The sequence below is a fragment of the Neopelma chrysocephalum genome, unplaced genomic scaffold (assembly GCF_003984885.1).
Source record: "Neopelma chrysocephalum unplaced genomic scaffold, ASM398488v2 Primary Assembly neopelma1_24, whole genome shotgun sequence".
In the NCBI taxonomy this organism is placed as follows: Eukaryota; Metazoa; Chordata; class Aves; order Passeriformes; family Pipridae; genus Neopelma; species Neopelma chrysocephalum.
In genome coordinates, this window is record NW_020897693.1 from 47,939,472 (window position 1) to 47,966,720 (window position 27,249).

Genomic DNA, 27,249 nt, shown 5'->3' on the forward strand with positions numbered 1-27,249 from the left:
CAGAGTGGTGTTAAATTATTAACATATTTTTAAGAGACCTCCAGCATTTGCTAGTTTTGTAGGTTACTCAGGTCACTGGTTGTGGTGTGACTGCTGTCTGTTGTTATGTAACTTCTGTCTTCTGGTTAGGATAACTAAGCAAATACAGTTATATAATGAGACCTGGACTTGAAAATTTGTGGGGCTTTGTTGCTAACATTACTGCAGCAATTAATGAAAATTCTGCTTTACTATGGGCTTCAAGCTGAATGTGGTATGTTGAGGGGGAAATAAGTAAAACTCCTGGATACCTGTGATTGGCAGAATGGCCTGCCCATTATTCCACCTGTTCATACCTTTGGCATGAGCAATGTGGGGCCTGTCTTCAAAAAGCACAGGAAATATAAAAAACTTTTGATAACAAGCAACCATCTAGATAAAAAATGCCAATATTTTTTTGCTTGTATATGTGATAACAACAAAAAGATGAGAGAAAGGCAAGTTCTGTAGAACTGGACAGTGGAGTGATCAGCCTTACATGGTAGCCTCTCTTGGTTCAATTTCAGATAATGCAAGAAGAGGTTGTGCATGACATATAAGGAGTTTAGAATGGACACCTACACTAACACTTAGTAAGATTTGGGGGTTTTTATTTGCCACACTTTAAGGTACTAATTTTGTAATTCCTTGTGTGGAAGTGAATTTGCAGAACTGAGTCAGTCACATGGGTTGCTTTCTTGATACAGTAGTTTTTCTAGTAGTACCCTAAAACTGCCAGGACCAGAAAGGAAGAGACAGTGTAGATACGAAGAAGTTGAGTGAATTGTAGTTTTCTACATTTGCTCCAGAATCAGTGTGAGAGGGTGACGGTATTCACTGTGTGGTTGGAGGACCTTGTGGAAGCTTCTTGGAAATGCTGAAGATGGAAAGCTTAATATGTTCTGCTGTAGAGCATAAGTTTGATCTCACAGTAATCATGATTGTCTGCTGAACTGAGGGTGCAGCATGGTCACTGCTGCAGTTAGGTACAGAAGTCCAGGTTGTCAGCATGATTTTTACCTTTTAAGATGCAAACCTAAAATGATTTAAATGAAGAATATCATCCTGTTCTTTCCCAATTTTGTTCTATATCATATATTCATAATATACTTTGCGACTACAAAGTTCTTCTTCATAAGGAGATGTCAAGAAAACTGCTTGAATCACAGTACTGAAATTATCTTCCAGCACAGAGGTGCTGAGCAGTATTTCGGTGAAAAGTATACTAGTCACCTAAAAGGTGAAGAGAGTTTGCCCAATTATTTTACTCTTACTGACAAATTTTATTTTAACTTGTAGATGTTTTTGATCTATTTGAAATGTAACTTTGAGATCAAATTTCAGGTGGCAGAGTTATTTCACCACTTGAAAAGGCGAGTCAGAGCATTTAACATGTATGTTAATGCTCAACCATCTGCTGTGGACCAGGAGTATGTGAACAAACAACGCTTCATTTTGCAGGTAATGCTTTGTTGTCATAAAGAGACATTATTTACAAAATTTATAGCTGGATTTTTATATACAAGTATTGGTGAACTGCTATTACACTCATGTTTCAGAATTCTCTGGATGTTGAGATTTCGGATAGAGAAAAAAGTAATTCTTTTTGACAGTGTATTGACAATGTAGAAGGACAACTAATGTTAGTTATTTGAAAATGATGTTATCACTTGATTGAAGTGCTCTATTTGAATGCCTGCTGTCTTGGTTAGTTAGTGAGGAGGGGGTGCTGGGAATTAGATGTCTTTCAGCTGTTTTAACTTTGTCAAATTTCCAGTTATTTTCTTGTCTTACTTGGACTGATTAGCAGTAATTTTATTTTCACAGACGTATTTATCTTCTCAGTGGCAGTTGGTTTAACTGTGTAAGCAGTGAACTTCTTGAAGCTGAATTGTTAAATACTGTAAGACATAGCCTGAAAACGGAACAATTTACCTGTGGCTATTTTATGTGTGTTTATTTAAGTTGAGGCTCTTCTTGAAATTAGGACTAACAATTACGGTTTTCATAGAGCAAGTCTGCATACAGAAATATTGAAATGTTTTGGACTTGTTCCAGAAATTGAACTCTTTTCATGAAAGTATGTTTTTAAGGATTTGCATGAACTAGTGTTTAGTCTGCAGTTCCAGCAGTTCCTGGAAAGAGACAGTAAAAAAATATCCATATGAAGATCTGTTGGTGTCTCTTCATGTTGCCAGTATATTTCTTTTCAGGAAACTGGATACAATGTGCTGCGTTTTACAAAATATTTTCTTGATACAGGTTGTAATAGCTGGTGCTTTCTATCCAAACTACTTTACTTTTGGAGAATGTAATGAAAAAAGTGCTGTGAAAGAGCTTGCTGGCAAAGATCCAAAAACCACTGTAATGGTACGTTAAGACCGTGAATGACTTAATTAAGAATCAAGTAATAGGAATACATAGTGTTTGGGTGGTATATTCAAGTTTTGTTTTGTGTTGGGCAAGGACAGAAATAATTATCTACTCTGATCCTTGCTTGGTAAACTCTCTTCCCTCCCATCTCCCTTTTAATACAATAAACATTACGTGGGTGGACAATTTTAGAAGAATTGCTGAGAACTGCCTCTATGCATTTGATTGTTTGCTTGTGCAAGACTAGCAACTTCCATCAAACTAATAAAATATTTGGAAAAATACAACAGCACTCTCAAGGGTACTTTTCAGTGAGTACTTATGTAATGTGTTGTTGCAACTTCAATGTTACTTTTTTTGTAATCTGCTTGATAGTGCATGGCATACATGCTTGTTGTTTTAAGGTTACTCAGGTATTGCACTGAGCTTTCTTTTTATCTTCAAAAATTACTTTTCATCTGATTACATAAGTGCAAGTTTAAAATGTCTGATTATTTTGCAAAATGGTGCACACTCTAAACTAGGAAAGTGTTTGGTGTATCTGAATTAGTAAAATAACCATGACCTATGCTTAAAGAAAGCAAACCTACAAACCAGGGAGCCTCAAAGAATAGACTTTTATTGGCACAAGAGAAAATAGATAAAAAGGTAAGAGAGATACTCAGAAAATCTTATTGAAAAATGATTTTTTTTTTTTTGCACTTCACTGCTTACCTAAAAAGAGGGGCTGGTTCTATACTGAAGCAGATGCTGGCATGGTAACATGTGTACACAAACATATTTATGTATGCTTTTGAAGTTTTTACCATATTATTTAAGGATATTGAAGCAAAATATCAGATTAGAGTCAATCTTATAGAATAAAACGAGTCTTGCCGCAGCAGCATTGATTAAGATTAAACTGGTAGATTTAAGGAGCTGCTTACTTTTAATATATTTAACTCTTGATCTACTCGTACATCAACTGCTTGTTACCTTGAAGAAGGAAGAAGTAGCTGCTGTGTCTTTATCAAGGTAAATGATCATCTTGGACACAAATGCTGCAAATTCCTTAAGCTCATAATCTGAGAGACTCTTTTAGCTGTATGCTGCTCCTAATGGTGTGTGCTGAAATTAAAAAAGACAATTACTCTTCCCACTCTCTGGTCTCTCTAAATCATCTTGCCTTGAGGCAGTTTCTGCAGTCTAACCTAGACCATGTTTTTGACTAGCAGCTGATCTTAGTACTGTCACTCCAAGGCATAGGAAGATTTTCTAAAAATAATCTGGTCTTTCCTGTCTAAGGCTGTAACAGCCAAAGAAAAGAATAGACAGTTGCATAGCCCCTGAAAAATAGTTCGAAGTCTAATTAGGATTTCATGATTATGTATTAAGTCAGGATCTCCTATGAGAGATTATTAAGTAAGAACAAGTTAGAGAAAGTTAGCTTTTCTGTTACAAGCAAAGCCAGGGATACAAGAGAGCTTTTTGGAAAAAATATCAAGTTAAGATATATAATTACAAATTAATCTGCTTCATTTATAGTTAGACAAAGAAAACATTTATCTACTGTTTTGAAGCAGTAGGGCATCACTGGCAGCAAAACTATGCTTTTCATTGTCTTTTGACATTTTCGAATGTACTATAGCATTTTTGGAATTTTTTTGGGTTTAGATTGTATATCATTGTTACATGTCAAGTTAAGGAGAAAGCTAACTATTTAGGTGAACTTTAAAATGCATTAAAACAATTGAATGTATCCAAATGTAACTTTTTTTTTTTAACAGCTGAAGAATATTCCTCCTTATGGATATCTATACCATAAACAGTTGCAGTCGCAGCTTAGACAGTGTGGGCAAGTAAAATCTATTGCCTATAACGGATCAAAGTAAGTGTGAAATGCTTTTAAGTATTCTGTCTTTCTCATGTTCTCAGTTATGAATCAAGTAATCAGTTTCCTTGTCAATGATATTCTGACAAAATTAGTTTTTCTTCTCTCTTTGGGATCAGTAATTCATTTTTAGTGTATTGGCTAGAGTTAAAAAGGTGGTTTTAAAGTTTGATGTATGTTGGTTGGAATAACATTAGATAAGCTATCTGAGGTAGAGCCTTCTGTTTTGTCTTTTCTGTTCTCTTACAGTGGACTTTAACTGCAGTTAATGTCTGTATTTATTTCTAACTTTTATACTGAATTTAGCTCACTTGTACAGTCTGATAGCTTTTTTTTTTTTACCTAATCATCAGGCTGACTTTGGCCGATAACTGCTCAAAGTTGAGTTCATGTAGCCCTTCTTATTCCTTTTCCAATCTTCAGTTCTTTTCTTATTCACATATATTTTCACATCCTTTCTATTTGTATTAAATATGCTCATAAAATTTGGCATGTGCTTCTGAGAATGTTAGAAAGTTTCCTTATAGTCATCAGGATAATTAAAGTTTGTTTGCTGTTGGGGTTTTTTGTCTGTTTTTTGTTTGGTTTGGGTGTTTTTGGGGGGTGTGTGTGAACAGGGCTCTTGTGGAGTTCTCCCGCAATCCAAAGGAGGCCTTTAAGGTTCTACCCGAAGTGTACCTGGCAGTCAAGATGTCACAACTGAGGATTCCTTTTGAACTGGATGTTCATGATCCAGATGATATCAGAAAGCAATTGCGAGGTGTGGCAACTGCAAGTTTGGAATCTTTGAGGTAATTGTATTGTGTATGGAAAATGTGTTTCTTTGCAGTGAAATGAGGTTTGCTGGGTTCAGTGGAAATTTCCTTGGAAGCATCACCAAGGGAGACATACTAGATTCAAAAAACAGATGTAAACTGTCTAAGCACAGTGTTTTTGCAGGACTAGAAATAACGTGATTGTCTTAAATATTTCATTATAGTTAAAGGTGTTTTACTGTTGAAGAGAACTCTACATATACAGTATTCTTTTTTTCCCCAAGGTTCTACTCCATTTGCCTTTGGCATATGGAAGTGTGGGTGTACACACTGCTCATGCCAGAGGCAACATGGAAATTGCTATAACCAAAATAATTTAGGAGTGGCATTTGGGGACAAAAAAGGGAGGGAGATGGAATATGACAACAGAAACTGTGGGGAAACCTACCAACATAAGGTGTAACAACATAATGGAAAATATTTCTGAGGAATGCAATCCAGTGAGTCTCTATGGTCCACACCTGCTTTTGCTAGGAAAATCTGGCATGTGGGTTTCCTGGTTGCTTATATGACCTGAAGCTCAGAATCACAGCATATAGTAACCTGATAAAATGCTAATCTGCCTCGCTCCTGATTGGGCAGCTGCCACTTTAGTATTTTAAAACAAGAAATCTAAAATAGGAAGGCAGTAATGAACTGGGAAGGTTAAAGTACGGGTGAATATTTCACATCCAGTTGATTGTACTTAGTTTTTAATAAAGCATTGTAGCAGTTTCACTGTGCCCAAAAGAGCACTTAAAATCTTTGTGAAAATTAATTGTCGAGAAAGTCAAGTCTCCTAGGCTGAAAGACTTAATTTTAGAGTTCTTAACGTTTGTAAAGTAAAAGGAACATTTTATATAAATATAAATTTATATATAAAAATTTGCTGAATTTATCTTTGTGTTGTTGTGTCCTCTGTTTTAAAAAAATAAGCTTAGAAGGCATGCCATAGCGAAAAGTGTCACTATTCAACCTTAATTCTTTGTATTTTTAATCATGGCACAACTGTGTCCTGGTATGTATCTTTCTGTGTTTGGTTATAATGCAATTCAAACAGTTAACTCAGTAGTAATTTGGTTCTGTGTGGTCATTTTACATTCTAATTGAATTCATGTGTTCCTAAATAAAAGTCATTAAGTACATAAATGTGCCCCAGGGACACCTTGAGAAGCAAATGAAAGCGGAAAAAAATTGATTCCTTGAGTTTTCTCTTGTGAGTGAAGCATTTAGCATCTTTATTCCATAAATTTTTTAGAGTAAATGTAGACTGTCAGAAGCAGACAGTGGAGCCTGTGGAAATCTCATTTGGTGCTTTAGAAATGTCAGAGATGATCCCAAGTCGTTTTCTGTGCATCAAGATAACGGAGGTAGGAATGTTCTACATCTGAAGTAGGTCATATCTAATAATTAGTACCTAGATAGCTTAGTAGAGATTAATATCTGACAAGCTTAAATCAAAAAAATGGGTACTAATAATGTTTTTAGCAGGAAATATCTGTAAGAAGTGTGGAGAATATTCTTGGTCTAATTTTTAGTAGTTCTTTGTTAAACAGTACTCACATGTTTGCACTTGACAGAATTTGTGGGATTTGCTGGCAGTAAATATTAGCTGGAAGTAGGAATAAATGTGAAGCGGATTAAGGGAAAAGAGGTAAAATACTTGTGTAAACTACAGAAATGAGAATTAGTAGGTATTTAGGCCATTTATCTGGTTATTATTACCTGCCAGTTTTCTTCAGAAACTGTACATATGAGAAATGAGATGAATTAATGGTAGTATATGTTTATTTGAAAAAATATGCATAAAAGCGTATTGGAGAAAATTATATGTGCATATATATATTTCTGAAATCTGAAGATGAGAATTTTTAAATGTTGTGTTAACTATCATCTTCTAGAGTTGAGTAACAGCAATATATATTCTGCTGAAATAGAAATAATAATAAAAACATTAAAACCACTGAGGTAGGGGAAGTGATAGGATGAAGTATTAAAACATGAAGTGTTGATGGTAGTGGCATGTTTTGCAAGTGCAGAAAAAAATATTTTCTTCCTTTTATTCAGCTAAGTCTCTTGGTTAAAAAATGTTAATGAATTTGATCAGACCCATTGCAGTCACTTAGCTTTTGCTACTTCTGTTTCAATGTGTCAGCTTTAATGACTGTAAATAAAGATTGTTTTTTATCACAAGCATTATATATAAGATCTGACATGGTTATATGCATTCAGTAAGGCATTTGAAAAAGACAACTTATTCAGTTTTATTTAAATAGGTGTATGTTCTTACCAGTTTCCTAAAGTATGGCTGATCATAACAGTAACAATGCTGATTTGCTGATAGATGTAGCTAACTGGTATTCTGTCACTAATAAGAAAAGTGCACCAAATCTGTATGCATCTGTCTAATCTACTGTCGGCCTTGATTTTCTTGCATGTTAGTTTGGTTTAGAAAAATGGAAGCAGTCTTTGATTAATTTTCTGGGTTTTAGCAATGCTTATATCAGAATCTGTTCAGATGAAAAGTTTATTGCAGTAGCACAGAAAATAAACATTTTCAGATGACATCTAATTATGAGACAAATGCTTCACTGCATTATTGCAGTATGTGAACTGTGTGTGTCAGGAGTAGGAGTGTTTTCACGTATTTTGCTCAGATGAGTGTTGTATCTGATGTAGAAGTATAAAATAATATGAAATCTGATCTTGTCTAACTTTTTTACTTTCAGATAGTAGAAGTTGGACACTTCTGGGGTTACAGGCTAGATGAAAAAAATAGGACTGTACTTGAGGCTCTAACTGCTGAAATCAACTATCAGAACCTGATGGATTTATCAGTGCCTGCACGTCCAGATTTGCTTTGTCTGGCACCATTCACTTATCTGGAAAACAGAGGATACTACAGAGCTTGTGTTCTGTATGTTCATGGAGATTTTGCTGAGGTAATATGCTATGTCATATTAAGTTGATAGGATGTAATTGGGTTAACAATCCTGGAGCTTTGCCTTTTTCTATTTTTTTTACAAATCACTGGCTAGAGTAGATTAATTATGTTTTTTTCCAGAACATGGGATTTTTTAGTATTAAATTGAGACGCTCTAGTTGGATACAGTAAAGGGTCTTGTGTGCTGAAGCAAAGCAAAACAAAATAAAGACTAAAACCTCCAATAAATCTGAAAACATAACAAGGAATGCTTAGATACAGTACTGCATTGCTGGCAGCGGCCCCATAACTTCCTCTTCATAAATATAGTGAGATCCATCTGAAAGTAAGTTTCTTGCCTCCATTGTATTGGCAATTTTTAGTCATTCATGGCAAATTCATCTAAGCTTGTTCTGCCAGTATTTCTTGCCCTGGTTGGCATCTCTTCTTCTTTTCTTCCTTCTCCCCTCTAGTTCCTTGACTCATTTTCATCCAGAGCTCCCTTTTGTTAATTGAAGCAAGGTATACTCTTTCTCATCTCACACACTGTATTGACTCTCCTGGTCTCCATCTCACTCCTCAACTTTGTTTTGACCTCAGCGTCACAGTTCAAGATTGATACTAATTTTTCAGACTAACACTTTTCAGCAGTTTAAGGACAATTTTTCTCAGTTTTGTAAGATTGGCCTTTGTACAGCCTATTCCTCCTTTGAGTTTCTTTTATTTCTTAACCTATCTGGGTGTCACCATTCGAGTTAATACTGAATTTTGCCATCTGGTTAGTCATGGAAAGCTAGTGAATAATAATGCTCATCACTTTCTGTTTTGAATTTTTAAACAGTCACTGGATACATGTTCACATTAGCTTATCTAAAAGCAGTAGTTAGGTAGTAAATTAGGTAGGTATCACTCACTGTTAAGAAGTAAGGTTACATAACCTTAATTGTGGGGAGAAAATTTAGAGCCTTTAAGAGAAATTTGCCTTTTCTAGATTTAGTGGATTATTTGTGTCAGAAGTGGATGTTTTAGCCAAGGGATCAAATAACAGGCATGATAAATTTTGACCTATTCTTTTTGACATGACTTCATTTGCATGTTTTCCAGACTTTGAATTTGCTTCCATCTGACTTGATAAGATTGTGTTGTACTGTAATTATTAAACTCAAGTTGTGGCTTTTCTTGTCACTAAAATAGCACTTTTAATGTTGTGGAACCTTTGCAGATACTCTTCATTCTTCTTCCAGGTTTTTTTTGTGGATTATGGCAATAGATCAGAAGTGCCTTTAAATAAATTAAAAGAGATTCCAAGCTGTCTTCAAGGGATTCCTTTCCAGGTAGGGGTGATGCTTTTTGCTGCTGCTTACTAGATATTTTAGTGTCTGGCCTGGCAAACAGGAGTGTGCTTCAAAACAGAGAATGCTTTTCAGAATAATAATTAAATAATACATATTTTGCTGATGCAAGTACCTACAAATCACCTTCACCGATAGTTAGGTGTTTTCCACAGATGTGTATTCACGGAGCAGGAATTCTTGTGTGTAACTGAACTACGTTGTATTTAATTGTAGAGAAATGTCAATCCAGCCTTATGTTTTCAGGGGCCCTTCCTAGAGGGGAAAAAAAGGAAAAGAAAAATGGAAAAAAACCCCAACAAACAACAACATCCTGAACTTTCTGCCTGACTGGATGTATAAAGCATTTTGTATTCATTTTTTTAAATTGCATGTTTGAAACTAGTCCTGTTTCTATGGGGACAGCAGAGTGGGATCTGTCTTCCACCTGTAATCAGAGGAACAGTGGAAGGAGAGAGCTACCATTTGCTGTTGTTTGTTTGCTGTGAATCAGTTCTGTGAGAAGTAGAACTTCTCCCTGGTAGGAGAATGTTATTCTGGATCCTCACACAGTGCTCAGGAGTAACAGGCTGAGCAGTAGATCAGCTTTGCTTTAGTTTAAAGAACACCTGAGCAAATGTCAGTGCTTTATACAACCCAGAGAGGAGAAACTATCAATGGCTGGCTTAATCTATAGATCCCTGCTTAAACCCAGCTGCTCCTACTGCAGGTAAGTGGCAGCACAGCATCTCTGCTTGTCTGCATGGCAGAAGTCTGTTGTGGCAAGTACCTTGTGTACTGTTACTGTGCAGAGTGTTTTTGCTCCATCAGAGCTCCTGCTCTGCTACATTACCAGTTTCACAACAAATACATAGGGGGGATACCTCTTTTAAATTTTGCAAAGCTGGAGGTCCATGGTTTTGCTTTGTGCTGCTTTACTATTCTTTGAACTGCTGGCTTTACTTGGACCTTTTCAGGCAGAAGTCTCTTCATGATTACATACATTACAGATCGAGTGATCTGTAACACAAGTCTGAGGGATTTTTGTAACTAGTTTTTCAGAATAATAATTCTCTTGAGCTGTATTTACAAATAAGTAGACTTCAACTGAAATTCAGCTTTTCAGTGCTCATTGAGATATTTTTAAGCTAATAGAAATAGGTGTATCGTATTAACTGTATTCTCTGAAGCATATGTTGATGAAAATGAGAAATGCACCAGCAGAAATACGATTTTATTTTATTGATCTCTTCTTAGGATTAGATCTTGACAGGGTTAATTTTCTTCAGTTTTCTTTTATAATTGATGTAAAAAAATAAGTAGAAATAATTTTCACAAGAAGCATCCTTTTTTTTGTTTTTTCTACACATATAGTAAACGAAAATGTATTTCTGCTTCAGGCCTAATCTTTTAATGACTAGTTTTAATGACTGGCTAGAAAAAAAAATAGGATTTCTGTTGTAAATTCATTCAAAGACATAATTACAGATAGTGATTGTGGAAAGGGGTTAAATGAGAACTTAGTTACTCTTGCCTGCCAGGGACAGAAGAGCTTCAGTGGTCTTGCCAAGTTTTCTCTTACCTTAGTTGAAAACAATTGTGGACTGTGAAGTTTTCTTTCCAGAGAAAACATCCCTGCACTCCTAAGATTTCCATGCGAATAGTGAATTAATACCAAATTATCCTTTATGCACTGTTTGCTCTTATTCCTTAGCAACTACATACTATATTGAAGTGATATGAGATGTCACGTGCAGCTGTGTTGTCAGTGATGGAATAGGAATAATGACAGTAGCTTTACAGCAGTCCTAGCGTAAGCTGCCGCAATAATTATGAAATAATTTACAGTTATTAATTCAAACAGTTTGGGGAGGAAATGAGATACTTTCATGCTGATTCCCTACTCAGGCCAAGTGTTGTCTTCAATGTTTTTGCTCTAGGCTTTAGAGTTCAAGGTATGCAAGATGCGTCCGTCTGCCAAATCGATTGTGTGTGGGGAACGGTGGAGTTACAGCGCCAGCCAGAGATTTGCCTCGCTGGTCGATGGCTGCACTCTGCTCGTGCGCGTGTATTCCGTCGTGCACGGGGTTCTGCGCGTGGACGTTTTCCGCTACTCCAGGTGCAAAGACCTGGTGAACATTCGAGATGTGCTTATTGAGGAAAGTTATGCTGAACTAGCAGAAGAATCGTACGAATCACAAGTATGTATTGACTAAGCTGCTTCCGCTTTTCTTACTCTCATTTATTTCGGTTCAGGCTGCCTGAAGTCCCGAGAAGCTGAGCTGAAGCACTGACTAGTGGCTTGGGAGTAGGCAAGGTTAATACTTGAGTATGACAGTGTATTTTTATGTGTGTGCATAATGGATATTGAGCTGTTGGTCAAAATATTGCTGTTTTGACACCCTTTTTGGAAGAGATGTTTCCCAGGAAGTTATTTCATCAATTGAACTGCTCCACTGTTACTTGAAAGTATGAGAAACTGTAGTTTTTTACAGTTTTAAGTGTCTTCCATTTTTATGTTTTGTATAATCTGAAAGGTCATTGGAAAATCGGGTTTTGTATTTGTATGAGAATATTTCTTCGTGTAGGACCTGTTTTGTAAATTTTTTTAAAGACATAATTGTTTGAAAGTTTTAGCACTCTTCCATTATTATGTAGCAAAGCCACAATTTGCTCAAGGAGTTACTTTTGGATGAAGTAAAGAAAGAAAAGCAAGTGCCTGTATCTTCAAGACAGGAAGAAAAGCATCTGATTGGAAGATTGTTAAACTGCTTTTCTGACAAAAAGTCTGATGCGCCAACCCATAAGGTAACTTGAGTGGTGGTTTTGTCCTGTCATTACATGATCCTGCTTCTCACACTGTTAGAATGGAGATGAGGACTGACAGCACCTGAAACAACCAATTGGTGCCTCTCATATGACATCCTAATTTCTGTTGGTAGAAAGCCATAGTGTGAGCACTATTTCAGACTAGTCTGCTGCAGCTTTTAACAGAGTTTGGAAGTATAGTCTTAGAATTAAGTTAACCAGCTCTTCTAACACATTCTAAGGCAGCACTTTGAACCACTGCAGAACAGACATAAAAGTAAAAAACTGAACACAGTGTTTCCATAGGTAGTCTTCTTTATATAAGCTATAGCAAAAAGCAAGTTTACAACCCTGTCGATTTTTCAGAAAATTTAAACATGGTTTTTTACTATACATAGTGTTTCATTCTTCCTCAGCTAGTGGTAGGTAGGCAGCTGGGATAGGTGATGCAGTGAATGCTCCAGCAACTGATAGTAATGAAACTGTGGATACTTTTCCTCTGCCAGTTCCAAACTCAGAATTCCTTCTTACTTACATGTTTTCAGATGTCAAGTCACTGCTAAGTTGGAATGTAAAACATGAGAATGTTTCTCCTGTTCTGCATTCTGATTACAAGTTAGGCCTCATCTACATTCTAATTCTTTCTCCATTTCAGACCTGACAAAATTTCAGTCTTTCAAGAACCTAATCATGCTCCGTTTACCCACAGGAGTAATCCTGTTTAACGACTCACTTTGATAAAGTGAGGTATTTTCAAGATTAAAGGCCTGCTCATGTAAACAAAACCAACCTGATTTTAAGTGATCTATGAAGTCTGAACTTGTGTCTAAGCCAGAGGAAAGTAATGAATTTCCAGCACCTGTGAAAATAGATTATTTTTATTTAGATGCCTCAACAAGCAAAGTTTCTTTAGATGAGTACAATGGAAATGCTGTTTATCAGTTTATCAACTCACTGTTGCTCAGTACATGCTGAAATGGATTTTGGCTTTTATTTAAACAGAATTTTGATTTGGAGAGATCCAGGGGCTGGCTAACTAGAATGTTATTTTTCTCTCCCTTTTTTTGAAGGTAAAAGTTTGTGGCCCGTTCAGTCCTTACGAGCTGAAATGCTACAGTCTGACCAGGGTATCCCGGTTCAGGTATGAGAAGCCTTTTAGTGTGAAGTATAATCATGTTCTATGTTATTTTCAATAAATAGGCAAAACCCATCCTAATTATTCTTACAGATTTTTACTGAATTTTTATTCATTGAAAAGACTGAAGTAGTCAGGCCTGAAGTGCATTAATATGCACACTATGGTTATTTTAAAATCTTAAGAGTAGTTTTATCAAAGGTGCATTATTGTCTTACAGAGAGATTTATTAACTATCTTATACATCTGCTAAAGGGCATTCAAGTAACCTAAATAACCAGTAACAGCTATTTTGAGTTTGCATTGTGAATTTGAAATCATTCTTTCATTTACATGTTTGTATGGGTTTTAGTGTGGGTTTTTTAATGTTGAAAATATTTCTTATTTCTTCCCCAGAAATATTTTCATATGTAAGGAGAGCATAAACTCCGTTGTTGTCCATGATACTGCAGAAGATCCCTTTCAACAGTTGCTGGTTGCTGCTGATATATCAGTAAATGCAGCTGGTAATGCCTTATAAAAATATGTGGTTGGTTTCTCTAGACTCCTGGTTTTATGAGTAGTTCTGTTACTAAATATGTCACTGTAGTTCTGTGTTACATCTTTTTGAGGTTTCATTTTCGTTAGATGCTCCTTTTAATTTTTTTTTTCTTTTGGTGCCAGGATCTATTCTGTTTTTAGGGGAAACATCTTTGATGCCTCCTATTCCTGGCCTGCTTGCACTCCTCAGTATGCTGTTTGCTCCAGCAATAGAACTCAGGTATTTGTGCATTTTAGAAAGTGATGGTTCTTTATTTTTAGGGCCCTCAGAAATTTTTGACAGACTTTTGTTTTTTTCTCTGCTTTCAGCATTTTTATCTATTCTCTTCCTGGTATTTTTTAATAAGTTTTAGTGTAGTATGTAGCGAAAATAACTTGCTCATGTATGTATGAATTGGTGCTGCAGATTCTATCCTCGTGATAAGGCAGTACAGTTCCTGACAGTCATGCTGGATGCCTAGGAAAATGGAATGTAGAACTGGCTGCTTTAAACCTATGTGAGGAGAGGAACTTCAGTAACTTTTTGTAAAAGCTGAATTCTGGCAGTTGCATTGCTGTTGTGTTTTCTTTAAAATCTGGTATTTGTAGATTGTGATTTCAACATAGCGAAGCTAGCGTTCCTTAATTTTGCTTATGTATGATTTTTTTATAAGTTTTATGAGTATATGTTTTCATAACCAGAACTTTAGTTTTGTTTTGTCACTCTGTTTTAAAAAACAGTATGACTGAGTGTGAATGCCTCTCAGTTGTTTAAACATCTTTAAAACACATCTTTAAAACTTGGCATGGCTTAGACAAGTTCATTTAAGTCTGTCTTCATATGAGTTTAGTTTCTTCATTTCTAGGTGAGGTGTTTTCTTTCTTTTTCATGCAGGGTTGATAAAACTGGAAAGTATTTTACTGGTGTTCTGTGTGGTTTGGGTTGGAGTCAGACTGCTGGGGCTCCATTGCTTCCAGAAAATGATATGGCCCTGGCATTTGATGTGCAATTTGGAGTGGAAGACATAACAGAGGTAAAACTTGCATAAGAATTTTCACTGCAGTAGGAATTCAGTAGAAGTCAGTGCATCAGAACTTGTTAACTCTCAGAATTAACAGAAAAACTTGTTTGGACCTGTTGGTTTGGGGGGGTTGTGGTTTTATTTGTTTGTTTGGGTTTTTCTTTGGTTTTTGTTTGGATTTTTTTAATGTACTGTCTGTTTATAATCTTGGATTCTTATAAGGAGAGACAGTTGCCCCCTCCCTACACTTCGAACAAATAAAATGTTACGGAATTTTATACAGTTTCCAAAACAAAAGCATCAATTTTGCACTAACCAGATGTCAATACTCGTTAGTCTTGTTCGTAGGATTATTGTGGTTTTTACTGACAAGCCTGGCATTGTTGCTTTGCAGGCTTCAGTTTGATTTTACAGCTCTGATAAGTCATCTGTATCGAGCTACTTCTCTCAGAGCAGATCAACCAAACAAATGATAAAGCCCCCGCATTCCTCATTACAGCCTTTGGAACTCATAGAGTGAGATCTGTCAGAGGGAAACATGTTTATAAAATGTGCTGTGCAGGACAGTGACATGTGCCTTAGACAGTGAAGGACCTCACATGCCCTGGTCAGGTCTGTGTACAGAGCAGGTATGTGAGGTGGTGACCAGTGGTTTCTAGAGGTTTTTTAAGGACACAGTGGACATGCTGGTGCACACACCTGTGAGCTGTTGTTTGCTGAAAGCACTGACTTGGTGTGATGTCTGCATTCATGATGCTTTATCCAGAATGGTAACACCAAGCCGTTGTTTGTGTAAAAATTAAGGACAGATAGAGAAAATTCTAAAAACTTTTACAGAAGGAATTCCATGATGGAAAAAGTCCAGGTGAATGGTAGCCTCTGTATTTTATGGCACATCTCAGTAACCTTGAAGATTGTGATATCAAGTGGCTGAACTATTAACATCTTTGACCAGCAGAGATGCAACTGGAGGAGGAAGTGTTTCTGAAGCTTCAGATGTTTTTGCTTATGCAAATAATATTCCAGTTGAAGTTGGATGGTATGGGTGCCATGACCACCTTCATGACAGTGTAATACAATACAAACCCAGTGCTGGTTTTCAGTTATACTCTGTCACTGATGTTTTACAGATAAACAACTTAAGGACATCCATTAATAAGCTGCTCTGTGAACATGCAGTACGTTCTGGACAAGAGCAAATGATACAACTGCAGGAAAATATTCGTCAGAAGCTTCTATGGTAATAATTTTGTAGAAATAAGATCTGTTTGCAGTTTCAGCAAAAACAGGATGAATGATTGCTTGAAGCATAGCTCAGATTAGGCTTTGGAAAAATAATGTATGCTCTCATTTAATGATGCATTTCATTTACTTTGTTTATTTATAAAGCAGTATACTAAACAACGTTAGACTTCTTGTGGAAGCACTGGTTCTTCAGGGAAGCCCGATCGCTTAAGAGTCATAAAACCTAGACTGTAAAACCTGTTCTGCAGGATACCAGTTCTTATGTATCTGTTTTTTTTTTTTTGCACCCAGGACAAAGCTAATGAAGTCCAATGACATAAGAGTGCAGAAAGATTTAAAATCTTTCTCCTTGTGTATTAAATTTGAGTTGTATGTGCTGCCTTTCCTCCCTCAGCAGACCTGTGCAGGATGGGTGTTGGCCAAGTTAACTGGAAGTCCCAGGCTAATTTAGGAACTGAAATAAGGCTACCTGCCCTTTTTCCCAGCAAGCCTCCCTGCTTCTTGTAACTCAGGCAGTGGTTCTGAAAAGACCATTGTGAGGCAGTGCAGCCAGCCTTGAGAATTTTTTCAGCTTGTAGTTTAGAGGAAGTAGTGCAAAAAAGTATCCCTGTGACAGCTCCTTCTTATGTCTGCCACTGCTGAGCATAGTGTGAAAAATGTTCCCTTGTTTGTACACACAGTGTGCATTTTAGTGCTGTCTGTATCAGCAGGAGCATTTTCTCATCCTGGCTCTCTACTAAACCTGTGTTAAGAAGAGCTCTGGTTCAGACATGAATTAAGAGTTATGTTATGGACTCTAGTATTAGCCTCATCTCTAGGAAATATGAGCTTTTTTGCCAGTAGAGCTTTTCTAAAGTAACTGTATGATGCTAGAGTGAGGCAGTTCCTCATGTTGATAAAGATCAGAAGCTTTTAAGCTTAACTGCTCTTACCCAGGGTTATCAAAATTATTATCAAAGCAGCTGTTTATGCTGATTTTTTTTTCAAGTGTTTCTTCGTTTTGAATGTACCCGCTCAGTTGATTTTTTTTTTATTTCTTTCTTATCTGTGAAAACAACTTATTACATTGCCTTAACTTAAAAGCAAGCACCCATACTTCCTATTTCCAAAACTCAAAATTTAGGTGTATTGCACGATAAATTAACAAGTGCAGGGTCAGCCTTATCTTTTGAGGCACTGGAAATGAAATTAAAACAGCATAAACAATAGAGAAGTCAAGGAATGTGGGTAGGCAGAAAGAAGCAAAGCCACAAACCCTCCGCTGGAGGTGACGGTGACGGTAACAGCTCATGCTCGGTCATCAACACTTACGTGCGAAATTCAAGGCACTAAAATGTCACTGCTATTTCTTTGGACATGTGAATACTTGCTACTGTTCTGGCACCTGTTTGGGACTGATTGTTCAGACACCTCCAGCCATCTGGGAGGGGAAGGGGCAGCCTGTGCAGCTCCTTGGCTCAGGTCCTCAGCATTGACCTGTTCCCCAGCTCAGTCAGCACCAACTGCCTGATTTGGTCTTTCTCATCAGCCTTCTGGGCTTTTTTCTTCAGGATTTTATACCTTTCTGTGGTAGCCTTTTCTCTCTTGAAACTTTTATGCTTTTACTCATTGTCTTCCAATGATCCTACAGCTATTTTTTTTATTTAAAATTTTATTTTTATATGTTTATATTGGAAGGAATAAACAGTCTAATTACTGAAATAATTTCTTCTTTTTCCTTGTGTAAAATCTTTCTTGGTTTTGAATATTTTTTCCCAATTATACTTTTTTAAAAAACTAACATAAGTACATAGGTAGAAATTTAGCCTGAACAGTCTTTCATAACTTTTTTCATTTTTCAAAAGCTAATTGTATTTACAACATGTCACTACTACTTAAGACTAAAATCAGTGTTTGAAAAACACATCTAGACAGAATTAATTAATGTCTGCTGCTATTGTACTTTGCACAGCTTGAGGAAATAACTGGAGCAGACAGACAATCTATAGTAATTGAGTTGTCATGCAAAATAAAATACCCTAAAACTAGCTGTATTATACATTCTAGTGAGTAAGCATACATAAAACTTACAGAATAAATCATAGTTGCAAATTCTAGTACTTTGTAATAAAAAAACCCTCATTATATTCTTTAGAAGAAATACATTCTGATACAGATTTTCACAGAGACATTAAGTGTATTTTGACTTTTACACTAGAGGGGTGAAGTATAGAGAAGGGAACAAATCAGACTAGATTTACAAGGAAATTTAAGATTCCCTTCAGCACAGACACCTCGTAAATACCTGGTTGTATCTAGTATAAAAAAATCCTTTGTCTTCATAATTAATCAAATACAAGTGTGTTACTTAAGGCCATTTCTATGTAATTTCAGTTTAATCTGCAAACCAAGGCCTCGAGATAAAATTGTTCCTATGTGGTGTGAGAACCCATATGCATGGAATCAGGTAAGGGTGTAAAGATACTTTTTTAAACTTCTTTTTTCTTGAGGAGTTCAGAATGTTAAAAGGGAGAATTTCCCTTGGAAGGATGTCTTTGATTATTGAACTTGAAAATACTGAAAGCACTGTAGAGTCACATTTAAGCACTTTTGTGTATGCATCAGTCTCTATTGATACCCTATTTTTGTAGAGTCTGTTTATTAGTTGAGTGGTTTGGTTTTTAATTTTGTGTATGTAAATACTTAATCTTTTCAAGCAGAACTCTCCATGGGTTTTAAGTTTAGAGAGATTGTAAAGGCAACTTTACACTTGCTGGAAGTTAAAATGTTCTATTTTTTTTTTCTATTAAGCACCCATAGGTAAATTTTCCTTGTATAGAATTTGTCTGAATGCAGTGCATTTTAGTTTTGTTTTGAGATGCTGTGTTTTGAGGTGGCTTTTCCTTTCTAGGTGGAGAGAAATGTGGCTTGTTTTAGAACAGATGTGGTGGGATCAGGCAGGAGGCCAGTTTTCTAGAGACCCAGCAGAGTTTCATAAAGCTGAAAACTCTACTAGCTTCCTACTCTGTTAGAAATCTTACCTTTCTTTCTGTAAAGGCCTCTTCAGGCCACTAGATCTCCTGGAGAAAAAGTGCAGTTTCTTAATTAAAAGGGAGTGAGGAATTAATCAATTAATTCCTCAGTGCAGGAATAAGACTGAGTGCAGGAGTAAGACTGCTACACACACCCTCCCTGTGCCTCTCCTGCCCTGAGGGGGATATAAAGGAGGGGTTTGGGTCCCTCCCTCTGAAAAGAGGGGCAGAGAAGGAGCACCAAGGGCACTTGTTTATAAAAGGCATTTTTTTAGAGTGTATTGTGATATACTGCTTTGGGCCAAAGTGTTTCTGTTTTCATATTTCAAATTCAGTTATCCTTGGAATTATGAAGATAATCTCCTATTCACTTTTACTGGTGTTCATTTTTTATAAGAAGCTATTGTACAGGCCTTGGATCAGGATTTTCCCCACTGCATCTGAAGAATCTCAGGACAGCTTTTTAATATCATCACATAAAATACTACCTGTAATGCTTTGGAATTGATTATGGAGTAGTATTCTGGGCAAACCATGAAATACAGCACTGGCTCTTCTGTTGCAGTGTGTGACATGGAACTGGAATTCCTGTATGATTTGAAACTCGAAACTGTTCAAGACTTTTTTGAAACTGTGTTATATAGGAAAAAATTACTAGAAATGCATTCTGACTTTCATCTTGCTTCTTTTGGTTAGGTGGATTCTCAGCGTATTGTTGACAAGTCTGAAAAGCAGCATGAAAGAGGAAATAGTCTTTATCAGCTCCACAAGCTTGTTTTGTTGAATGATTAAGTATTTCTAGAAGTCTTTCAGAGGATGAGGTATTACAACTAGTCTAAAAATTAATTCTGTCTTGGTTGCATGTTTTGCAAGACTTTTCCTTAAGATTAGTGTAATTGTACTGAAATACAGTTTGGAATGTGTTTGTGTGTTTTTGAAAAAGTTAAGGTTTGCTGGCCTGGAGCGGACAAGTTTATTCATAAAACAAACTGATGTAAAGCAGGATCAAACTTCAGGAATACTTCTGAGCAGGTTTATTGCAAGGTACATGAAAGATGAAGCAAATCTAGGTTTAGTTGTTCATTTTATGTCTAAAAGCTCATAAGTCAAGGGGCATGACTTTTTTTTCCCCTTTAAGTGCAAGTTGCATTTTCCTGTTTTCTTTGTCTTTAGTTTTTAAAAAATACATGCAACAAAGGGGTTTGGGATTTTCCCTAACCAAAACCTGGAAGTCAGAGGAAACTGATGATCTAGATTATGTTCTGATGCAAACTACAAGTTGATATATTGGATACAATTTTTTCATTAGTTTTTCATACACCAAAACATAACCTGATTTATTTTCCTGTATGGAAGAAGAATGCTTTTGAATTACTGATTCATGGCACCTTGTTTTATTCTTACCTGCAAGATCTTTAGTCCTAAAAATGAGGTCAGTGGTTTCAGAATAAAATGCAGAAGTGAAATAAAATGTTTTTGTCTCTTCTGTTGTGCGGTCACGCTTAATAAAAGCTAAATTTAGTTATTAATGGTTTGTGATTGCATTCATGAAATACAAGAATCCAAAAACAGTATATGGAAAAGTATTCATCTTCACTGTTTGAAGGTCATGTAATATCCAGTCATCCTCTTAAGGACAGGGAGAAGCAGTGGTCACTATAAAGAAGTGGCAGATTTGGGGAAAATAAGGGGATGCTTAAACTAAGAAATTATTTTAAGCTGTACTTAAACAGAGGGGTGACTGTATAACAGGCAATTTTAGTGGTTTATTAGAGTATTACTCCCTTAGACCCATTTTACTGATCCTTGGGAATTATAAACATAATACTTAATGAGACAGATCTAAACAGAAAAACTGTATCTCAGCTGGCTTAGACAAGAGGATTTCTCAGCAGTGTCGTACACCAATGAAGTGTTGCACCTTTGGGGGCAAATGAAACAGGCAGGATTTCAAATCATTGCTTTATCTATTAAGGATGAGAGTTTCTGCTGGAAAAGGAAACTTGGCAATAAAAAAAGGCATGATATAAATAATGGAACTTATTTCACATAAGCAACACTGAGAATTTTTAAATCTTTTAAATTTTAAACTCTGTTTCTTCTGTGTGTGGATCTGTCCCGTGTGCAAGTGCTGCCACCAGGCGGGGGCTGCTGTGCTGATTCTCCCTCTAATGGCTCCTGTCATCACACAGCTGAAAGGTTTCCTTATGGTGAGAGGAGTGGATAATGCCAACTCCCCTCCCAGTGCAGTAACCCATAACCTGCCCTTGGTCAGTTGAGAAATGAAAATTCTGTATTGAGAACTCACAGGAGCTCCCAGTTTTGTCCTGGGTACATAAAGCACCTGCAGATGTGACACGCAACAGAACACCTTTGAAGGAAGCAGAACATCTTAGCATCTCCCAGCCAGGCTGAATTGTATTTATTGCCAGAGGAATATATAGTACTAATATTTAAAAAGCAGCTGTTGTATTTCATGGTTTGATTTATGTTTCAACAGCACTGCAAAGTCACTTAAAAAAGTTTAAGGTAAGCAGCTTCAGGATTTTCCCCTCCAGTTGCACGGGAGAAAGAAGCATTGTAAAATAGTAGTGTCTTTATGGCTGTAGACGTGATCCCAGTCAGCTTTGTGCCTTTTGGGGGCTACTTCCCTAAGAAAAAGGGCCATGACTGCTTGTCAAGATTTCTTTTATCTCCAGATGCGCACCAACATTGAGCAGAGTGAGATATCACTTACCAGAATTTATTAGTGATGATCCACATCATTAAGCCCAATGTGTCTAAAAGTATCTATCAAGAAATATTACTTATTATTAGTTATAAGTGGTCAGATTAATGCTCTTACTTAATTTGTAGGTGCTTCTGAAGCCTGAAACAGTGTGCCATGACTATTATTCATAATTCTCCCCCCAGCTACAATGAAGTCTGATAGCAGTTTTAAATCAAAAGGAGATTTTTTGCCATTGCATGTAATTAATTTTGGAATTTACTGCCACAGGCTGTGCTAGAAACCAAATATATAAATAAATGAGTAGGAACTCCGAGAAGGCAGATGCTTCAATAACTGTTAAAATTGAGAAACTTGAACTGCTTACCCTACTGAATTCCAGAAACTGAGAAAATCTCCTGAAAGAATGCCTATTTTTATCCAGTTTGCAGTATCTGGTTCACCTAATATCATCAGAATGACCTCTTCTTCTCTTAAAATTCTGATGTATTTCACTAGCATTTATGAAGGTGATGGACTCTCCATACCTACTGATCACCTTAGGCCTGCTTGAAAGAATTCACCAGGTCATTGTCTACAACACTGAACAGGAGAAGCAGCAACAGGAGCAAGCTGGCAGAAGACCTGTTCCCTCTTTTCCTCTGCCTGCTGCTGGTAGAATAATTCTGCTTTAAACAAGATGAATCATGCACACAGATCAAGATGGAAGAGAATCTTGTATACCTGGGAGGGGATTTTGGGAGCTGGAATGGTTTTGGTTCTGCAGTGGGTAGATGGTGGCAGAAGATAAAGTTTGAACAGGGAAGAGTGTCAGAGACAGGGAAATGATGAAGAACAAAGAAAGCAGCAAGAACGTGTCACTCTCCTCCTGAGCTGGTGGTTACAAAAGGGGAAGGGGCAGAGGAGGGTCAGGATTGGGCAGACACTACCCATGTAAGCTAAGCTTGAAGGCTCTGCTTAGGGGCTGCTGCATCTTTAAGGACCACCCATAAAGCATTTGAAATTCTGGGGAACAGAGGTGGATCTGTTCTGGGTCCCAGGAGACTGTTCCAAGGCAGGGGCTGCCTGGAATGCCCAGACTCCTTCTGAGCTCCAGCCTCTGTCTTGCCTTCTCTTCAAAGTGCAAGTGACCTACAAGCCTGTGAGCTGTGGCAGCTGACACCCCGAGTGCCCAGAGGTAGCCAAAAGATGAGGGAAATGGCACCTTTGGTTTTTACATTTCTTGAGTCTTGATATTGCTGGAGGGCACTTGCTGTGTTCTTTCAGTGGAATCATATTGTTATGATGAACAGCCCTGCACAGGGAAAGGGAAAAGGATGTAAGTGCCATTTGGAGATTCACAGTTCCTTCCCCAAAAGGTGTGTTTGTAGGGATAAGGGTTGTTTGAATGAACCCAACAGATTCCAGCTGAGCCTCTGCCCACTGGCACAATGGCACTGTGCTCTCTGCAGGGAGCATGAGTGGGGAAGTTAAGGTGGCTGTGGATGTCAATGGAAAGTCATCTATTTCCAGAGAAAACAGGACTGTCCTTTTTTGGCTGTACAGGATTCATGGAGGGGCAGATGAGTGCCTGTATGTCCTGTAGAACTGCTGATCTTTCCTAGTGCAGTGGTGCTGCTGTAGGAACCTGAGCTACCTCTTCCTAAAGCTTGACTGTGGGTTTTATGGGAACTTTTCTTCACAGAGCAGACAAAGGGAGAGTTGACAGTTACCTGGAAGAGGAAAGCTGGAAATGGAATTTGAATAATGAAGGGATGGAGGCTTTGCCCTGGGTGACTTTAGGGAGCACAGTGAGCACAGTCAGAACAGGCTCAGCCTTGCTTAACCCTCGGTCAGGTGTTTCAGGTTTGTTTACACTGACCACCTCCTCCTGCATTACTCTGATGTGCCCAGAATGGGAACTGGTTGAGACAAAGGGCTGTTCAGTCACACAGATGATGGTCCAAGTGAACAGAATTGCCTTGGGAAAAGCCTGGAATATCTGCAGCTTGCTAACCAAAGATGAGACTTTTTCTCTAAAACTGACATTTGTGGAGAGTTTGTTTAATCTTGGGAAAGAAAAATCCTGTTGTGTGCAGTCAATAGTGAGATTTTTCAGCCGCCTTCTCTTAGTTCATTGAATAAGAAGTAGGTAGCTGTCACAGAAATGCAGATGGGGAAAGGGGAGTATCTCTGGATAAATTTAGAACTGTAGCTCTGGAGATAACCTGGGTTGGTCCTTGAAACTGGTGTACTACATAAGTTTTAAACTGAAGAGTGTATTCTTATGGCTCCATTCCACTGTATTTTTCACTCAGAAACAGCCTGGCCTGCTGAGGATTTGTGCATCTGCCACACTCCTTACAACAGATTAAATTTTGATGCCAGTCTGCATATAAATGCCAGAAAAAGGCCAAATGAATTAGGATAAATTACAGAATCATGGTTTAAACCAGGATACAGGTGTTGGTGTAGACTGTGACAGGAGTTACACTGATCTTGGAAAACCATTAGCACATTTTTCAAGGGCCAGAATAACAGGGAGGTTTGCAGTGGTTTTGTTTACCTTAGCCTGTAAAAAGGGATAGAAGTGAACAGAAAATCAAATAAAAAGCTCTACCATCAAGGTGTAGTTTGATGTGGAGTTTCCTTTCTGTAAAAGAACCTGGAAAAAAGCAGATGAAACTCCAAAGTGGTTAATAAGTGAAAGAAACCTGAGACAAAGAAGATATATCTGAGGAAATAGAAAGGTATATATTAATCCTCCAAAGGAGTGTTGAGGGAAGAGGCAACCTCTGAACCTACCTGGTGAGTCTGTAGGAAGACAGACTACTCTTTTCTCAGTCACGGAGCGCAGCCACACAGGTAGGTGTTTTTGTCATCGCTGTCTGATGCTCCTATATTTAGCTTTCACTCAAGCTCCAGGCATGTCTGTCTAGTCTGGTAAAAGCTGTGACTTCAATATCCTGGGGAAACAGACAGTATGGTGGTTGCTCCCTCTGCTGAGGGAGCTCTTTCGTCCTGCAGGACAAGGACAGGACCTTCCTAGAGGTCCTCCCTTTACAGGATGAGAGTCATCCCCTTGGTGGCTTCACATCCCCATGATGGGGAAGTCCCACCAGCTGTTTCTTGGCACAGGGATGAGCTCTTGGCTGTTTCTTAAGCCAGTGGGGCACCCTGAGGCCTTTTCCAAGTGGGCAGAGAGCTGACCTTGGGTGCTGGTGCTCAGTGAGGGGGTACTGGTGCTCACTGCAGCGCTTGCCATCAGACTGGTGAGCAGGGCAGGAGTGAGCTGCACACACCATGTGCCCCCCTGATGATTTATGGCCTCCATTCCTTCATCCAGACAAGTCCTTCCAGTGGGTCACTGTGGGGACAGAGAGAAGTGGGGTTGCCACTTGGTCCAGGGAAAGAGAGGAGGTAAATAGGATGCTTGCCATGCTGGTATTCATTTTCTCTTGCCCTCCCAGAAGTGCAGAGGTTGCTTTTTCCTCCAAAAACTGCAATCAAAACATCCTCACTCATGGCTAGATGAGTTCACGTCTTTTTCATGCAATGCTAATGAAACTTGTCTCTGTGCCAGTCACAGTGATGAGCCCCAGGTGCTCCACAAACACACCACTGTGAGGGTTTTCTTTTCCTCTCCTATATTTGTTCTTCATGCACTCCATGGAGGGCTTCTAAATATTTCACTTCTCTCATTTTGTTTTCTTGCTAAACAGAGAATAAAACACCCGGGGGTACCTTTCTCCCTGGATACCTGTGTTTGGAAAAGGAATGGTACAGCTGTTGGCAATATTTAAACATTTACAAAGCTCTTTTTTCTCTTTTTGGTCTGTTAGTAGCAAAAATCTAGAGTGCATAATCAGGAAATGAACAGCTCAGAGGATGCATATGTATCTCTGGGGCTTTCTTGGTCTATCTTTAATAAGGACAGAAAGACCACATTTAAAAGACAGGAAAAATAGATAAGATTTTATTAAAATTCTTTATACAGACAGTATCTTCCACAGCACATATTTCAAGAGATCACAGAACATTGCTTCAGGGAGTTCCTTTGCTTTCTCTAGTTTAAGATGTTAGCTCTGTCTTGAACTAGTTTTACTTAGTCTTGACAGCAGTTGTGCAAACAGCCTCCTCCTGCCCAGTCGCCAGGTATGTCGGGAACTGAACAGGCAACTTTACATCTGATGTTACAAGTTCTCTAAGGAACAGATATTGCTTGGATTTTATTTATGAAGGAGAAGGAGGTAGAAAATACGCTGGGAAAAACACAAAGTGATTGCTGCTGATAGCAAGTCCTAAAATTAGGAACTGAAGCTAATACATTAGTGGAGACATTCCATAGGATATCAGTGCTGCAGGATGAGGAATCTATGCAGGGAAGCACAGTCTGGGAGCCTGGGGAGCTTCCAGAGGATACATGAGTCCTTCTGGAAGGAAGATTTCACACTTCCTAAATAGATGCTTTCAGCTAAAGGATAGGAACAACAGCAAAACAATCCATCCAGAGATGGATGTTTTGTAACACTGTTGTAAGCTTTCGTACTACAAACTGGAATCAGAATAAAAAGGACTTCTTGCATACTTCCTCTGTGCATATGTGTTGAGAAAGCACTCCCTGATGATGCTATGATTTTTATTTTCACATTAAAATGTAAGTTTTGGTCTCAATTTTACTGCTGCCAGATTTCAAGTTATTGTTTTTCAATTTATTTGATCTGAGACAGTCCCTAATTTTTTTCCTCTGTTTTTCTGCTCTAACAATTATAGTCTCATGTGATTGCTTGACAACTATAAATCCAGTTATATTTAATTTAGATCTTCTAGTGTGGTATCACACAACTCCTGTTTTTATCTCGGGACTGATGTACAGTCAACTTGAGCTGTGTGCCTTTTGATAAAAGCTTTCCCAGTTCAGAATCATTTCCATAACTAGTTTTAATACAATCCGAAGTAGTTTTGTCTAAAGTAAATGAAAAAAGCTGCCACAAACTGTTCTGGAATATAGGAAGATTATAACTTAGGGCCACATTATCTGCTGTAAGAAGCAGTTAAATTGCTATAGTTTACAATAAATTTTTTTTATTATGTAATTTTGTTCTTTATAGTCTCTCTAAACACAAGAAGGATTATCTGTGCAATCCCAGAATATGCATCACTGCTTGATTGATGTAACATGACAGTAGAAGACTTGGCCAAAGTAGCCAATATCCTGAGGTACTGGACATGGTCTTCAGTTCTTGTTTTATTTAGTGCTGGGGGCTAAAAGGGAATATATTGTATATTTTATCTTTTTGTGGATTAGTGACTTATGGGATTGAAATAAAAAGGACCTTTGTGGCTGGAGAGGCTGTTAGCACTAGCAGGCATTTACAGAAAAATGACCTTTGACTTGTCCTCTCATTCAAAGCATGTTAGAGTCTAAGGGAAATTTATCTAGGGCTACACTGTAGAGGTGGCTGCAATGTGGATTTCTACCTTTTAGTGATT

The 27,249-nt window shown here is 37.6% G+C and overlaps 1 protein-coding gene across 2 annotated transcripts in view; it reads left to right on the top strand.

The window, feature by feature from the left end:
* TDRD9 (tudor domain containing 9) overlaps positions 1–20,515 on the top strand; it is a 73,886-nt gene extending 53,371 nt beyond the window's left edge. For both annotated transcript variants that reach the window (XM_027674081.1, XM_027674082.1), the window contains exons 21-36: positions 1,363–1,479; positions 2,281–2,388; positions 4,158–4,258; positions 4,879–5,052; positions 6,314–6,425; positions 7,785–7,997; positions 9,223–9,312; positions 11,250–11,510; positions 11,968–12,117; positions 13,188–13,258; positions 13,649–13,758; positions 13,916–14,012; positions 14,667–14,805; positions 15,924–16,033; positions 18,412–18,484; positions 19,746–20,515. In XM_027674081.1, coding sequence (XP_027529882.1) covers positions 1,363–1,479; positions 2,281–2,388; positions 4,158–4,258; positions 4,879–5,052; positions 6,314–6,425; positions 7,785–7,997; positions 9,223–9,312; positions 11,250–11,510; positions 11,968–12,117; positions 13,188–13,258; positions 13,649–13,758; positions 13,916–14,012; positions 14,667–14,805; positions 15,924–16,033; positions 18,412–18,484; positions 19,746–19,841 — 2,022 coding nt within the window. In that variant the 3' untranslated portion in view covers positions 19,842–20,515. The remainder of the gene's footprint in view (positions 1–1,362; positions 1,480–2,280; positions 2,389–4,157; positions 4,259–4,878; positions 5,053–6,313; positions 6,426–7,784; positions 7,998–9,222; positions 9,313–11,249; positions 11,511–11,967; positions 12,118–13,187; positions 13,259–13,648; positions 13,759–13,915; positions 14,013–14,666; positions 14,806–15,923; positions 16,034–18,411; positions 18,485–19,745) is intronic.
* Positions 20,516–27,249: the final 6,734 nt, after the last annotated feature.